We start from the raw sequence: 17663 nt of genomic DNA, 5'->3' as shown, positions 1-17663 counted from the left end.
GTTGCTGGGGTATATTTACTGGAGACCTCCTCTCTCCCACTGGTCCATGTTTGCAGCACGCCTGCAAACATAGTTTGGCTGTCCCTAAACTATGGCAATGTTCGCGTGCTGCTGAACCTGTCTCCTACTGGGAGAGAAGGGCTGGGTGGTGTCCTGCTGAACTCCATTTGAAGATGGTCGGAGGCGTGACTGTCAGGGTTGTGTGCGAGAAGTAATAGGAGTCAAGCGCAGGACACAGGTGTTGAGTGAAACCACAGTGTTTTACTCAAAATATGATGCAGAAGTTCACAAAATGGAAATAATAATAAACACACACGTATCACACAACACCTAACGCACAAACAATCACGGACAAAACAGAAATGAAAGCACAGAGGGTTAAATAGGGAACATGATGGGGGAATTGAAACCAGATGTGTATAATCAGACAAAACAAAAACGAAACTGAAAAATAGATCGATGGTGACTAGAAAGCCGGTGACGTCGACGCCGAACACCACCCGAACAAGGAGAAGGCCGACTTCGGCGGAAGTCGTGACAGGAACATAATTTAATCATAATCATTTGTAGACTCCAAATTGACCTCCAGAAGCCCAAACATATATAAGGTATAGACAAAAACACAATAATTTCAAACCTTGCTTACATTTGTATACAATCACGTGTCTCTCTATTATGCATGGGAATACCTGGGATCAGATTTATTCAGTAAAAATCAATTGGAGCTGATTTCCTGTGTGTCTTTTGTCTTTTATGTCCAACAATGGAAAGAATATACACATACAGTGTGTGTGTGTGTGTGTGTGTGTGTGTGTTGTGGTGTGTGTGTGGTGTGTGTGTGTGTGTGTGTGTGTGTGTGTGTGTGTGTGGTGTGTGGTGTGTGTGTGTGTGTGTGTGTGTGTGTGTGTGTGTGTGTGTGTATATATTTCTGAGCAAATGTTTTACTATATATATATAATATAGTGGTTTTAGTTTTTTATAATATATACAGTGGGGAGAACAAGTATTTGATACACTGACGATTTTGCAGGTTTTCCTACTTACAAAGCATGTAGAGGTCTGTAATTTTTATCATAGTTACACTTCAACTGTGAGAGACGGAATCTAAAACAAAAATCCAGAAAATCACATTGTATGATTTTTAAGTAATTAATTTGCATTTTATTGCATGACATAAGTATTTGATCACCTACCAACCAGTAAGAATTCCGCGCGCTCACAGACCTGTTCGTTTTCTTTAAGAAGCCCTCCTGTTCCCACCATTACCTGTATTAACTGCACTGTTTGAACTCGTTACCTGTATAAAAGACACCTGTCCACACACGCAATCAAACAGACTCAAACCTCTCCACAATGGCCAAGACCAGAGAGCTGTGTAAGGACATCAGGGATAAAATTGTAGACCTGCACAAGGCTAGGATGGACTACAGGACAATAGGCAAGCAGCTTGGTGAGAAGGCAACAACTGTTGGCGCAATTATTTAGAAAAATGGAAGAAGTTTAAGATGACGGTCAATCGCCCTTGGTCTGGGGCTCCATGCAAAATCTCACCTCGTGGGGCATCAATGATCATGAGGAAGGTGAGGGATCACCCAGAACTACACGGCAGGACCTGGTCAATGACCTGAAGAGAGCTGGGACCACAGTCTCAAAGAAAAACCATTAGTAACCACACTACGCCGTCATGGATTAAAATCCTGCAGCACACGCAAGGTCCCCCTGCTCAAGCCAGCGCATGTCCAGGCCCTTCTGAAGTTGCCAATGACCCCTGGATGATCCAGAGGAGGAATGGGAGAAGGTCATGTGGTCTGATGAGACAAAAATATAGCTTTTTGGTCTAAACCTCCATCGCTGTGTTTGGAGGAAGAAGAAGGATGAGTAACAACCCCAAGAACACCATCTCAACCGTGAAGCATGGAGGTGGAAACATCATTCTTGGGGATGCTTTTCTGCAAAGGGGACAGGGCGACTGCACACGTATTGAGGGAGGATGGATGGGGCCATGTATCGCGAGATCTTGGCCAACAACCTCCTTCCCTCAGTAAAGAGCATTGAAGATGGGTCGTGGCTGGGTCTTCCAGCAATGACAACGACCCGAAACACACAGCCAGGGCAACTAAGGAGTGGCTCCGTAAGAAGCATCTCAAGGTCCTGGAGTGGCCTAGCCAGTCTCCAGACCTGAACCCAATAGAAAATCTTTGGAGGGAGCTGAAAGTCCGTATTGCCCAGCGACAGCCCCCAAAACCTGAAGGATCTGGAGAAGGTCTGTTATGGAGAGGTGGGCCAAAATCCCTGCTGCAGTGTGTGCAAACTGGTCAAGAACTAAGGAAATGTAATGATCTCTGTAATTGCAACAAAGGTTCTGTACCAAATATTAAGTTCTGCTTTTCTGATGTATCAAATACTTATTTCATGCAATAAAATGCAAATTAATTACTTAAAAATCATAAATGTGATTTCTGTGATATTTGTTTTAGATTCTGTCTCTCACAGTTGAAGTGTACCATGATAAAATTACAGACCTCTACATGCTTTGTAAGTAGGAAAACCTGCAAAATCGGCAGTGTATCAAATACTTGTTCTCCCCACTGTATATATTGTGGGGCCACCCATGGTGTACGGCCAGGTTGGGGAACCCTGGACTAAGATTTAAGTGGATTTAACAAGTGACATCAATAAGGGATCATAGCTTTCACCTGGATTCACCTGGTCAGTCTGTCATGGAAAGAGCAAGTGTTCTTAATGTACATATGAACATGCATACAGAATATTTTCCATATTTTGTTGTATTACAAAGTGAGATAATTGTCATTTTTGGTCAATGATCTACACAAAGTGCTCTCATGTCAACGTGGTAGAAAAATTACAACAAATTAATAACAAATAAAACACTTCATATATCTTGATTAGATAAGTATTGACCCCCCCTGAGGCAATACAACTTAGAAACCGCTTTGGCAGCGATTCCAGCTGTGAGATTTTTTGGGGGTGAGTCTATAAGATCTTTGCACACCTGAATTGTACAATATTTGCCCATTTTTATTATTTTTTAAATTCTTCAAGCGCTGTCAAGTTGGTTGTTGATCATTGCCATTYCCAAGTCTTGCCATAGATGTTCAAGCCAATTTAAGTCAAAACTGTAACTAGGCTACTCAGAAACATTCAATGTCATCTTGGTAAGCAACTCTAGTGTAGATTTTTTGTGTCAGTGTCCGTCTTTGCGTGGCATTGAAAAACCTCCCTGGTCTTTGTGGTTGAATCCATGCTTGACATTCAATACTCCAAAGTGGGTCGCGGACCTGCTAATGGTGGGTCGCGACGTGTCAGTGTAAATGTAGAATTATTTCATTAATTACTGGAATTGATTTGGCCAAGTGCAACTGCGGTCTCTGTTCAGGGTGCTCTCTGCTTAGCAGCGGTCTCTGCTCAGTTTGGCAGCTGTGCGAGAGGGAGATGCCTGTGTACTTTGTGGTTAACCGCATCTTTTTTTATGCAGTTTTCTTGAAGATCACTCTGACACACGCTGCAGCGCTGTCGTTCAGCAGCAGATAATGCGCTGTGAGCCACTGACTTGTCATTCCCACTCGCCATCACTCACCGCTGTCATCAAATGGACTCATGCTAGCAACAAGTTCTGACTGAGCTCTATTGTCATGAAACGCAAATACACCGATCAGTTTCTCTCTCTTTCATACTAACTTTGAGAAATAACGAGGTGCGCTCACAATGTGTTTTGCGCGGGGAAGTGCTAGGTAATGATTCAATCAAAATGAACAAATGAACATAACGACACGTCCTGACCAAACATCTACAGCATGACGGTAAACCCAGGGAGTTCTTTCAGAACAGGGCAGAATGCTTCAGTGCTTCCGGAAACAGTGGAAAAGTAGGTCAGCTAGCAAGGCATTGTTGCCTTGCTAGCTGAATAAGGGAGGACTATCAGCAGAAATAAGGGAGGACTATCTCTCGTAGTAGTAGATGTGAGTTTCTCTTTCAAACAATCCCCTGGCCTTCTACACAGCTAATAGCTAACGTTAGCCAAAGTAAGCTAGCTAGCTTCTGTCATCAAGGCAACGGGTGGCTACTTTGAAGAATCTCAAATATGAAATATATTTTATTTGTTTGACACTTTTTTGGTTACTACATGATTCCATATGTGTTATTTAGTAGTTGTTATGTCTTCACTAGTATTCTACAATGTAAAAATAAAGAAAAACCCTTGAATGAGTAGGTGTGTCCAAACTTGACTGGTACTGTATAATTATGACATTGAATGTCAACACTGCCCTTAATTTATAGAAATATCATAATATTTACGCAAAATAAATAAAATAAAAATTGTACCTTCTTAAATGTGTCATTTTGTGTGTCTACACTTCATACAATCAGACAAATGCTCAGTTATGTAGGAAAGCAGTTTATTGATAATGTTGTTCTTCATGACTCATCATTACAATCATTATTCATTTCCTTAACATAATCTATATCAGATTTAGTTTTTGATCAAAGACAAAGTGCATTTATTACTTCTGTTCTAACCTGACCTAGTCTGTTCTAACCTGAGTCTGATCTAACCTGATTCTGTTCTAACCTGACCTAGTCTGTTCTAACCCTGACCTAGTCTGTTCTAACCTGAGTCTGATCTAACCTGAATTTCGTTCTAACCTGACCTAGTCTGTTCTAACCTGAGTCTGATCTAACCTGATTTCTGTTCTAACCTGACCTAGTCTGTATCTAACCTGACCAGTCTGTCTAACCTGAGTCTGATCTTAACCTGATTCTGATGTAACCTGACCATAGTCTGATCTAACCTGACCTAGTCTGTTCTAACCTGAGTCTGATCTAACCTGATTCTGATGTAACCTGACCTAGTCTGATCTAACCTGAGTCTGATCTAGTCTGATCTAACCTGATTCTGATGTAACCTGACCTAGTCTGATCTAACCTGAGTCTGACCTAGTCTGATCTAACCTGACCTAGTCTGATCTAAAGTGACCTATTCTGATCTAACCTAACCTGAGTCTGATCTAACCTGACCTAGTCTGATCTCCGTCACATATACTGTACAGTCATATACTGTATCTCAGGGGTACCGTCTCACTTTACCCTGCATGTTTTTGCAGGGATTCAGTCATGTAGCAGTGTATCTATCTGTGTACTCTGTTTAAAACTCTGATTAGGCTGGTGAATAAAGAGCTGTCCAGCAGATACCAGTCTCTCATTGCTTGACTTTTTTATTTATTTATTTTTTACAATCAATTAAGAAACATGTTAAAACATCACTCAGAACTACTCCTCTATCTGTCCTCCACAAACAGCCATGATGGAACACTCTGCCAATCTGATGCTGCAAACCCCTGTCTGGGGTGATGGAGGAGGCTGCATCCAAAATGGAATCCTATTTCCTATATAGTGCGCTACTTTTGACCAGGGCCCATAGGGCTCAGTTCAAAAGTAGTGCACTATATTGGGTATAGGGTGCCATTTGGGATGCAGTCACTGCATCTGTCCTGTGAATTTCACCATATAGTCACTACACAGTTAATCTACAGGCCTCACCTAATACATCTCCACACAAGAAAATCATCTAGGTGGGAGCAATGTGGACTAAATCATCCCAGACTTGGGCATGTCTTTAGTGGAGTGAGGAGAGAATGTGTTATCCTCTCTCTTCCTCAAACATACAATGTTTAAAGCCCTCTCTCTCCTCCCTTCCTCCCCTCATCCATCCAGGATAAGGCCAGCATTCGATATCCTATCTTCTCTCTTTTGGCATCCATAACTAATGTCCTCCTCTCCTCCCCCTCCTCAGCACCTGTACGTGCTGCAGAGCATCCCTCCTCCGATCATGAGCAGAGCTCCAGACACCCACCCCACGTAGATGGACGCCCCCAGTTCCCCTCTCCTCTCCTGGGTGGCCAGAGGGTTGTAGAAGCCCTGGATGATGGTGTGAGCGGACCAGCTGACAGGGATAACACACAACACCCCCGCTGCCATGAACACCGTGCCTGCCGCAATGCCAACCTTCGACTTGGCCAGCCAGTCGTCATGGAGGAAGTTGGTGCAGCGTGCCCCAACTACAGTCAGCCCGATGGCGAGCACACTGACCCCAATGGAGACGCAGATGAGAGCCCTGGAAGCCTGCAGGTTCTGGGGTAAGGCCAGGAGGGAGTCATAGGCTTTACACTGCATGTGGCCCGTGCTCTGGATCACACAGTTCATCCATAACCCTTCCCAGAACACCTGGGCAGTGACAATGTTGGCTCCGACAAAGGCTGTTACCTTCCACATGGGCAGGGCACAGATCACGATGGTCCCCATGAACCCGATGAAGGCCAGGACAAAGGCAAGGATCTGTCGGCTCATTGTTCCTCCCCGGAATAGTCGAAAGTGTCCAARAGGTGGTTCTGGAAGTATTCTAATGGTTACGTTGTCGTTAGCTTGTTGGATCTGATGTGGGGTTGACTTCGCATAGTTTGTATTTCCTACACTACAAAATGAGACTGGTCTTGGAAAAAGGCCTGATAGTTCAGATGCGGACAAGTCAAATTCTCCACTCTATCTATAAAAGTCCATGAATCTAAACGTTGCAGCTAATCCAAGGCAGCTGTGAGAGCAGAGCAGACCATTGTATCCCCTTTGTCCTCTTTGAAACTAACAAAGATTACAAGTCCACAAGTTGCATCTAAGCCAAGGCAGCCGTGAGAGGGTAGCTGTGTTTGTCGAATGAGAGCATATTTCCTTGTGTCAGTAACACAGGAGGTATTGTGAAAGGAAATAGAACAGGGAGGGGATTGAGCTAGTTTGTGGCTCAGGTTACCCGCTTGTCCTGATTCCCCAGTATGGGAATGTGTGAGGGTGGACAGTGGTTACCATGGAAATACACTGAACAAAAATATAAATGTAACATGTAAAGTGTTGGTCCCATGTTTCATGAGGTGAAATAAAAGATCCCAGAAATGTTCCATATGCACAAAAAGCTTATTTCTCTAAAATGTTGTGCAGAAATTAGTTTACATCCRTGTTAGTGAGCCTTTCAACTTTGCCAAGATAATCCATCCACCTGACACGTGTGACATATCAAGGATCTGATTAAACAGTATTACACAGGTGCACCTTGTGCTTGAGACAATAAAAGGCCACTCAGTACATCCAGCTGGCCTCGCAACTGCAGACCACATATGGCGTTGTGTAGGTAAGCAGTTTGCTGATGTCAACTAGAACAGAGTGCCCCATGGTGGTGGTGSGGTTATGGTATGGGCAGGTATAAGCTAGGGACAACGAACACAATTTAATTTTGATGGCAATTTGAATGCAGAGATATGTGACTGGATCCTGAGGCCCACTGTCGTGCCATTCATCTGCCGCCATCACCTCATMTTTCAGCATAATGCACTACCCCATGTCGCAAGGACCTTTTCACAACTCCTGGAAGCTGAAAATGTCCCAATTCTTCCATACTCACACGTCACCCATTGAACATGTTTGGGATGCTCTTAATCGATGTGTACGGACAGCGGTCCAGTACTCTGCAACTTCACACCGCCTGATCAACTTTATGCGAAGGACATGCCACGAGACAKATGGTCACACCAGATACTGGGTTTCTGATCCACGCCACTACCTTTAAAAGGCATGTGACCAGATGCATATCAGTATTCCCAGTTGTGAAATCCATAGACTAGGGCCCAAGTCATTGTTCCAATTGACTTCTTTCCTCATGGATTGTAACTCAGTAAGATGTCTATTTTGTTGTGTTCTAGCCTATTGACGTTATATTCTTCCATTAACAATTTTCAGCTGTTGGTTCTGTGTACACAGCAAATAACTCCCCATAGAGAACGCTATGGGTTTACCTACTTAAATATTTATGCTTCAGGGGAATATGAAGGGGTGCTTAGAGAGTCCTGCTCACTATATGTACAAGTAGGACATGGAATTGAAGAAAAAGCCATTAAAGGCAACCCTGGAGCAATTACCTTGCTCACGGGCAGATTAGTGTAGTCTAGCCCAATATTGGAACTGACCTTCAAGAMATTGTGAAGACAGTTTTAAACCCCATAGCCTTCTTGAACCAAAATATGAATTCAACGAGAGAATAAAGTACAATCATTTATTAAATCAATAAATCGTTAAAACATGTCATGGGGGTAAAAAATCTAATTCCCACTCGAATTTCTATGGTGCACTGCAGTTTAGCCAAAAGATTCACATTCATGCATKATTTCTACTACATCAATAGTCTCCATTTAAAACAGGTCAACTTCAGGGTTCATCTTGTCAGACGTAGGCCGCTCCACTGGCGGCAGAGCGCGGGGCGGAATATTTGGCAGAGTACCCACCCTCCTTGCGCTTTAGGCACTGGCAGCAGAGAAGTGCGCCGCCGATGAGCATCAGGCCAGCAGAGCCCCATCCGATGAACAACGACGCGCCCAGCTCTCTCCTCTGCGCGTCAATGAGAAGCGGGTTGTAGAAGTCCCTGATGACGGTGTTGGCGGACCAAGACACGGGGATCAGGCAGAGGATGCCGGCGACCTGGAAGAACACGCCGGATGCGATGGCCACCTTGGACTTGGCAGCCTCGTCGTCGATGCAGTTTGTGCACTTCCCCCCAGCCACGGAGAGCAGGATGCCGATCACGGCCACGAGGATGGAGATGACGACCAGAGCCCTGGCGGCCTGGAGGTCCTGAGGTAAGGCCAGCATGGAGTCGTAGACCTTACACTGCATCTGGCCCGTGCTCTGGATCACACAACTCATCCACAGGCCCTCCCAGGAGACCTGCGCGGTTACGATGTTATTGCRGATGAAAGCAGTCACCTTCCACATGGGGAGCGCGCAGATTATGATGTCACCGATCCAACCGATGATAGCCAGGGAAATGCCCAGAATCTGTAGACCGGCGGAGGCCATTGCGTTCTATCTACTCAAACTCGTAAAAAGGGCAGGACTAGTGTTTGGCAGTGGGAATGCTAGCTATTTTGGTTAGGATACAGACTCCAACCTTTATACCCACCTACCAGGGTATGGTTACTAATTGGGACGATTGAAAGCACCTGTTTGTTGGCCGATACACACCCACCGAACTAATAAGCGTGCCCAAACTACCCATATGTTATGCTGCGTTCACACGCTAGTCGGCCTAGGAAACTCAGAAATGTCCGAAATGGTTGTAGTTATACGCGTGCCGCGTTCAACCAGTTAGCACACGTGTCAAACTCATTCCACGGATGGCCGAGTGTCTGCGGGTTTTCCCTTCACCCTTGCACTTGATTGATGAGTTAAGGTAATGTAAGAAATTGTATTAGATATTGGTAACTTGTTTTAACAACTTCTCAACATTACCTATAAGTTGACACAACATACACATCCCCTCTTTCTCTTGGACATATGCTGGACACATAGGACATATACACGGCACCCACAATTCCCCTCCCCCATGACAATCACACAGACACACCCAACCCATGGTTGGACCTCAGGACAAAGAACTCTCAGGAACCAATGGAACGTGGACACCAGGCCTGATCAGGACTACCCAAGACCCAGATCGACCAATCGGAAGGCCGGACTCGCAGATCTACCTACTTTGCTTGTTGTCTATATAGTACCTGTCTCTTATACACATCTAGATGTGTATAAGAGACAGCCTAGTTCCGACTAGCACGTGAATGAGCCATCGTTCCCATTTCCGCCACCATGTGCTGAACATAGACTACGCAATTTACTGTCATTGATACCAGCTGTCAGTCTATTAGTCCCAGTCCGTTCATGTGCAGCATGTTAACTATACGCAGTTGTATCCACTGATCTCCAAATAACCCGAATGGCTAAGCTTTCTGTGCGTAAAACCTGTGCGTCAGTTTGGAGAGTATTGAAGGTTCGCCACGCATGGGCTGTTGGATTCTTATGGATGCTCATGAATGAGCTGTTGGTTTCTGTGATAAATTATAATTTTAACATCCAACAACGAAAATCAAATTCCCACGTGGGCTATTGCCGCGTTCAAGTGATACTCGAACTAGTAAACTAAATTGTCCCACTTGCTTACTTGGTTGTAGTCCCGAGTTTCCTAGTTCCGACTAGCAAAAGTCCCTGATATAACACTTCTCCTTCACACGGCCATTCTTTRTTTCATTCCTTCCCTACTTTCTTCATTTTCTATATAACGCGACTGGAGAAAAGCTTTTCAAAAGTAAAATATAAGCTTACAAAGCAATGCTTTTCTAGATCTCAAATTAAATGTGAGCAGCCTATTTAACTTTTTTGAGATCTTGGTTGTTTCCTATTTTGTGTTTTTATTTAGTTTACTTCACATTTAATTGGGAAGGTCTATTTTATTCGATAACAACAGCATGCTTTACTGTACCCTGATAAAGGCCTTTGCTGAGTTTCGACCATCTGGTCTAGCTACAAAGTTAGTGTCCATCGCAGTGCATGGTAGTAAAAAAACATAATTTGTGATAACAGTGTCCTAATTATTTAATGTAAAAAAAATCACGTTCGTGGTTTTGGATGTAAAAAATATATAATTTGTGCAATAGTGCAAATATAAAATAAATCTTGTAACAGCTTATTATTTTAGTTAAATTGTGTAATTCTTCTTTACTCACTCCCCTGCTCGCTGAATAATTTAAAAAAGGCTCAGATAGTGGCCGGTTAATTAAGCAGCCATAGATGCCCCCCAGTCTGTGTATTGGCCTGTAAGCAGCCACGAAAAGTCTATCTTATGTTTCACACACACCTCTCCACCTGTGGCATTGGGTKGGACAGCCAATGCAAAACTGGAGAGACCAAAACCCGCGCAAATAAACTTTTGCACAAGAATCGTTGCGACAAGTTTATTTCATAATTGAGTAGCCTACTTTTGCAGATTGGAGCTGTCTATTTTTCAGCTGTGAAATTATAAGAATTTAAATGTGGTGCATATCTCTTGGCAACGGCCCAAGACACATTCCTATGTAGGGTATTTTTCCAGGATTTTGTACACAGCTGGGCACATTGAGGGGCTTCCTGTGTGGGAAGAACATTCCTGAACTCCAGGACAACGTGATAGATGTGTGGATCTCTTAGTAACGGAGCCAAAGCCCACCCGAGGATGYAGGGGGCTCGGTTGGCTCTCTATATAACCTTATTCTGCTTTAGGGGTCACACACTCGGTGTGCTTTTTGGAGGAGAAGAGGGAGATCCATATAGGAGTAGCAGTAGCTGGCAACGATGGTATCTTTGGGGTTGCAGATTCTGGGCGTCGGGCTGGCGGTGCTGGGCTGGGTGGGGAACAGCATCTGCATCCTCCCCATGTGGAAAGTCTCGGCCTTCATCGGAAACAACATTGTGGTGGCGCAGACCATCTGGGAGGCTCTGTGGATGACGTGCGTGGTGCAGAGCATAGGCCATATGCAGTGTAAGGTCAACGACTCACCCCTCTCCTTGCCTCCGGACCTCCAAGCCGCCCGGGCCATGGTAGTCATCGCCGTCCTCTTGGCCCTGTTCGTGCTCCTYCTCTCGGTTGTCAGGGGGAAATGCACCACCTGCGTCGGGGACCAGTCGGCCAAGGCCCGGGTGGCCATCACTGCCGGGGTGTTCTTCCTTGTGGCTGGGGCGCTGGGGCGCTCAACAACTCCCTGGTACCCGACTCACAGAGGAGAGAGCTGGGCGCGTCCCTGTACGTCGGCTGGGGCGCGTCAGGACCGCTCCTGATTGGGGGCGCGCTCCTTTGCTGTCAGTGCCGGTCGAGGGGAGATCTCTATAATGGAGCGAAGTACATCGCGCCCAAGTCCTCTGCGTCGGGGATAGAATGTTTATGAGTTTGTAAATACATTTTTAAAAAGTATATATATATGGAAAGGGTGTTTAGATTTTTTCGTTTTGCRAATTGTTTGTGTTACTAATTTCTTTGACTACTCTTTTTTGGAACGTTCGTTTCAAAATAGATGTGTGCTTTAGCCCAGAAGTTCCCAAACTGTGGGTGAAAGTCGTACTAGTAGAATGCACAAGGTGCAATTTCGAAATCAGTTCCTCCTCATGTTAGTCATTTCATACCTTCGAGCAGGGCTCTCCAACCCTGTTCCTGGAGAATTACCCTTCTGTAGATTTTCCCTCCAACCCCAYTTGTAACTAACCTGATTCAGCTTTTCAACCAGCAAACTATTAGAATCAGGTGCGCTAGATGGAGGATGGATTGAAAACCTACAGGACGGTAGCTCTCCAGGGTTGGACAGCCCTGCCTTTAGAGTTATTTATAGCTTTTCAGAAATGTCCAGATCAACTAGATCATCTCAGCGAACATTTTTAATTTCGCTGTTTTAAGCCCATAGATATTGTTGTAATTTTATTGTCACTCAAATATCACATGAATAAACATTAGACATGGCAAAATATATATTAGCTTTAAAATGGCAACATTTTCTTTGCACCCTATGAAAAAARGTGTAGAACTGCAGGAAATAAGCTTTAAACCTGCAAAATTATATCCACCAACAAGAGGGGTGTGAACAGTTTGTGTCATGAACWGTGCTTGTGCCCATAGAAATAGACGTGGCGAGCGCGCAGGGAGCGTGGATGTTCCCCAATGCTGGAAGGGGGGACTGAGTGAAAAAGTTTAGGAACCTCTGCCTATGTATTGTTATAGCCTATAGCCTAGTTTACTTTATAGCCTATATTTAGCCTTTTGTTTAGCTTGCGCGTTTAGAGTGGCTATCGATTACATCAGAAGAAGAATTGAATAATCATTTCATACTGTTTTGAATTTTGACTGAGTTTTGCTCGAACTGTAAACAGACAACATCGTGTTTTGGGGGGGATTTCCCAGATTTCTATCCCTTTTGGGACATTAACCTACTTTTCCGTAAAATCTGCAAGGACATTGCGAAACAGAAGCACTTCAGAAAAATAAAGGCACTTACTATTTGCTCTTAGAGTGTTGTTATTTAATATATWTTTTTCTCAACGAATTTTGAAAACTGAATAATTAGTGATGCTCAGCATATAAATTATGTTAATATTCCTTTTCAGAAACCCGTCTTGAGGAAAACTGGGCGGGGGAATATTTATATATATTTTTTGACATTTATTTTCACCTGAAAAGGAACTGGTAGATGTGCGGTCTGTAGTCTACTGTATGGGAAAAGAGGCGCGCTCTCTGTAGCCATTAAACAGACATGGCTAGAAAGGATCCATCTTTTTTCAAATTAATGTCAAAAAGTGGATTTTTTTTGTGCATTTTAGCTAACCCTAACCCTTTCCCTAACAACCTAATTTTCCTAACCTTCTAACTTAGTTCTCCTAACCTGCTGCGTAAATTCTCCTAACCTGCTGCGTAAATTCTCCTAACCTGCTGCGTAAATTCTCCTAACCTGCTGCGTAAATTCTCCTAACCTGCTGCGAATATTCAAATCAGACGTCAATTTGACAAAAAGCTGGATTCCTCGTCAATGTGTTTCCAGGCGCGCTCTAACGGATTGTCTCGAGGTGTCGCCGAAATCTGTTCTATTCAGGGGTTTTTCTGTAAAATACTGTCACCCCACGAGGACAGTCAATTTAACCATGTCAAACAGCCTAACGGCGAAAAATGCACTTGCCAATAGAAATTCCTCGTAATCAATCAATCTAGGTCTATGCGCCTACTTTGCGCAACTCGAATGAACAGAGAACAACAACGTAACTTAAACCATGATGCTAAATATTTATATTCAAACAGAACATTTATTTTCGTTTTAAAATCTACTTTTATTTCAAATGTGAATATTTGTGAAATGAAGGGGGAAAAAATGCACATACTGAAAAGCARACAGAAGAGAGTAGTCTGATACTAGGATACAGACAGAATGTAACATTCAATTTGAGCAGAAAACATAAATAAGTCGTCACAGGAGGACATCAATGTAAAAACATTACAACTCCAAAGTCACCTAGCAACATTCAGAATATAGAAATATATCAAGCGGAGCAGACCCAACATCATATCATGTCATYAGATATAATATATATTTAGAACATAGAGCTGGCAATATGTAGAGTAGYCAAAACTTAGTGTCGTCTGCAAAAGAGTATCGGACAACTCAATAAGAGCATCAACATTTCATCTGTAACACTGAACACCCCATCCTGCTCCTATATCCCCAGTCCCGTCTTCCAAAAGCACCTGAACCCCTCCCTCTTCTAGCTCTGACTCTGTTGATAGCTACTTTATTGAGGAAAAGTGTACATACTGACTGTGATATGTGGTTGTCTCACCTAGCTATCTTAAGATGAATGGATTAACTGGAAGTCACTCTGGATAAGAGCGTCTGCTAAATGACTAAAATGTAAAAATGTCAAATGTAAAAAATGTAAAATGTCCCCATATCCACCCGAGACTCTACTCCTCACTCATACATAGTTCATGGATGGAGATGTGGTCCGGACGGGGGCGAACTTAGCCGCCACATATGGCCTGCCCATGTTGCCCTCCTTGGGGGGGCAGTTGCAGCAGAGCAGACCACCTCCCAACAGCAGCAGCCCTGCGGAGCCCCAGCCGATGTACAGAGCCGCCCCCAGCTCCCTCCTCTGGGCCTCTATCACCAAGGGGTTATAGAAGTCTCTGATCAGGGTATTGGCCGACCATGACACAGGGATGAAGATGAGGAGGCCACAGATGATGAAGACGATCCCGGCGATGATGCAGGCTTTGGCTTTGGCAGCCTCGTCCTCCATGCAGTTGGTGCACTTCCCCCCGACGATGGCCATCATGACGCCGCAGACGCCCACAATCACTGCCACGATGACCATAGCTCTGGCGGCCTGGAGGTCCTGAGGTAAGGCAAGCATGGAGTCATAGACCTTACACTGCATCTGTCCCGTGCTCTGGACCACGCAGTTCATCCATAACCCTTCCCAGATGACCTGAGCGGTGACGATGTTGGCTCCGACAAAGGCAGTGACCCTCCACATGGGCATGGCACAAGTGAGGATGGTCCCCAGCCAGCCAATCATGGCCAGCATTACTCCCATAATCTGGAGGCCCTGGGAAGCCATGGCTGAAGTATACAAAGTTCGAAGTTCAAGGTATACTAGTGCCGCTGGTTACTACGGCTGGTACGCTGAATCTACTGCTGCTGTTGTAGAGATGATCGACTTACACCCCTGCACACATTTTGCCTCTACACGGTTATTTGTCAATGATTCGATCAAGTCAAACTGCTTCTGTCTAGACAATGCTGCACAGTCTCGAACACGGAAAGGTTGCAATGGAGGCTCTCCTCTCCTTCTTCTTCGTCTGCCTCTTATTCCTTCAGACTGACCAGTGGTGGTTTTCTTCCTTCTCTCTGAGAGCCTGAGTTCTGGGATGACGACGAGTAAACAGGATCTTATTATATAGATCACACTTTGGAGGGAGGTGGGGAGGGTGGGGTTTGGGTTTGGGTTTCTATGCTCCCAAACAATAGAGGAAAGCCGACACTGGATATCCCTGGGCCTTGTTTCCTGCTCTTTGTGTGTTTTGTTCTGGTGATATGAGCTTTACTGAAGGATCTCAAGCAACGCTCCCAAACACAGGACAATGTCTCTCTCTCCAACCCCCACCTGAACACACACACACACAGTATTAACTTCAGTATGTTATTTCCAAGACTATCTTTACAGTGAGTGACATCCAACTGTGGGATCCTGCTAAAAGACTGAAATTCAGTGTTGTAAAGTACTTAAGTAAAAGTACTACTTAAGTCGTTTTTTGGTGTATCTGTACTTTACTATTTATATATTTTTTTAACAACTTTTACTTTTACTTCACTACATTCCTAAAGAAAATATGTAAATTTTACACCCATACATTTCCCCTGACACCAAAAAGTACTTGTTACATTTCGAAAGCTCAGGCAGGACAGAATTATGGTCCAATTCACTCATCTATCAATAATACCGCATCACCCCTACTGCCTCTGATCTGGCAGACTCACTAAACACAAATACATCTGGCGGACTCACTAAACACAAATACATCTGGCGGACTCACTAAACACAAATACATCTGGCGGACTCACTAAACACAAAATACATCTGGCGGACTCACTAAACACAAATACATCTGGCGGACTCACTAAACACAAATACTGCATTTGTAAATAGTGCCCCTGGCTGTCCGTAAAAATAAAATAAACAAATAATAATAATAATCGTCAGTAAATAATAATAACAATTGTGCAGTCTTGTCTTCTTAAGATAAGGAATTTGATGTATAGCATTTACTTTTACTCAAATATGACAATTGAAAACTTTATCCACCACTGTACCACCGATACTTTTAGACTTTTACCCAAGTTGTATTTTACTGGGTAACTTTTGCTTTTACTTGAGTCATTTTCTATTAAGGTATCTTTACTTTTACTCCACTGCTGAAATTTAAATGTATTGAGTACCTCACGAGACCAGAATGTTATCCCTCCTCAGTGCAGTAGGAGGCAATGAATACATGCATTTGAGTAGTTTTACAATTCCACCTGAAAACGATATTTTGGTATTTGTTTAAATAGTGCGTTGTTGACGTAGTCCCAAAATGTTTTGCTTGTCAGCACTCAAGTTTTCAAGTTATATAACTTTTAAAATAGGATTTCTTTATTTTGAAAGTTACATATCTTGCCGGTGCGCAGGGCATCTGAATTGGCTGCYTCTACCACCAGCAGCCCGAGACTAATYTAAAAATATAAAAAATAGGTACACAAGGCTTTATCCTTGGGTTTTTTGTTTGGCGATTGACAAGTCGATCGTGATCGACCGGTTGGTGACCACTGCACTAGAATATATGGAGAGACCGTTCAGAAAATTAGAGATCAATGAAAGAAAGCCATGCAAATACACATCTCATTTTCAGCACCAATTGGTAGATTTAAAAATACTCTGATCTTGTATATTATTTAGGGTTAGGAAAGTAATTTTGAATTATAATTTAAAAAAAGGTGTTTGTAGAGCTTTTATGTACAACATATATTGATGGATCAACAATACAGTGGTTTGAAGAGGAGGAAGGGAAGCACTACTAAGGTAAGTCGCTCTGGATAAGAGCGTCTGCTAAATGACTTAAATGTAAATGTAAATGTACACTATAGTACATTTTGGTAGATAGAAGGTGCTCTTTGGTAAAAGGGGTAAATTGGTCATCAAAAAAATTATATGAAGAGTGCCTTGGTCCTCCTTTCTTTTTGAATACAGTGGTTTGATTCATCCTGGAAGTTGCCAAATTCAATTGTTCAATCCATGAAATATTGGAAGGTGAGAAAAGAGTACAATAGGGGTTAAACACTAGTCCTATTAATCTATCCTAATAATCTTCACTAATCATGTGATGAAAACGGTCCAGTGGTCTTAAACTGTGGGCCAGGCTCCAGGTTTAAAACAGCTAAGTATGGGTTCCATAATGATTAAAAAAGGCTGCATGTCCCACACTACGTTAGCCTGATATGATCCACTACGTTAGCCTGATATGATCCACTACGTTAGCCTGATATGATCCACTACGTTAGCCTGATATGATCCACTACGTTAGCCTGATATGATCCTGAGGACAACCAGAAGAACGAGACAGAGCAAAGAAAGGTCAACTAATGATGTAATTTTTTCTATTTATTTTTTTTACCGTTATTACCAGGTAAGTTGACTGAGAACACGTTCTCCATTTGCAGCAACGACCT

The 17663-nt window shown here is 43.4% G+C and overlaps 2 protein-coding genes, 1 long non-coding RNA gene and 1 pseudogene across 3 annotated transcripts in view; 1 reads left to right on the top strand and 3 right to left on the bottom strand.

Moving 5' to 3' along the window:
• Nucleotides 1-4412: 4412 nt before the first annotated feature.
• On the bottom strand, nucleotides 4413-4876 carry LOC139027792 (uncharacterized). The gene is made up of 4 exons (XR_011479963.1): nucleotides 4864-4876; nucleotides 4812-4831; nucleotides 4666-4685; nucleotides 4413-4632 (listed from the first exon to the last, which is right to left on the bottom strand). It is a non-coding gene; the product is annotated as an uncharacterized lncRNA (long non-coding RNA).
• A 340-nt stretch (nucleotides 4877-5216) lies between these two features.
• LOC111964434 (claudin-4-like) lies at nucleotides 5217-9223 on the bottom strand. The gene is made up of 2 exons (XM_023988337.2): nucleotides 8433-9223; nucleotides 5217-6371 (listed from the first exon to the last, which is right to left on the bottom strand). The coding sequence occupies exons 1-2, from the start codon at nucleotides 8911-8913 to the stop codon at nucleotides 5809-5811; spliced, it is 1044 nt and encodes a 347-aa protein (XP_023844105.2). The 5' UTR covers nucleotides 8914-9223; the 3' UTR covers nucleotides 5217-5808.
• Nucleotides 9224-10894: 1671 nt separating this feature from the next.
• LOC111963686 (claudin-4-like) lies at nucleotides 10895-11807 on the top strand (annotated as a pseudogene).
• A 1877-nt stretch (nucleotides 11808-13684) lies between these two features.
• LOC111964431 (claudin-4-like) overlaps nucleotides 13685-17663 on the bottom strand; it is an 11565-nt gene continuing 7586 nt past the window's right edge. Inside the window, exon 2 of the mRNA XM_023988333.2 lies at nucleotides 13685-15017. Coding sequence (XP_023844101.2) covers nucleotides 14371-15017 — 647 coding nt within the window. The 3' untranslated portion in view covers nucleotides 13685-14370. The remainder of the gene's footprint in view (nucleotides 15018-17663) is intronic.

This window comes from Salvelinus sp. IW2-2015, linkage group LG5 (assembly GCF_002910315.2).
Source record: "Salvelinus sp. IW2-2015 linkage group LG5, ASM291031v2, whole genome shotgun sequence".
NCBI classification, from domain to species: domain Eukaryota; kingdom Metazoa; phylum Chordata; class Actinopteri; order Salmoniformes; family Salmonidae; genus Salvelinus; species Salvelinus sp. IW2-2015.
The sequence above is the reverse complement of the archived record's forward strand: the minus strand, read 5'-3'. Positions and strand labels throughout refer to the sequence as shown.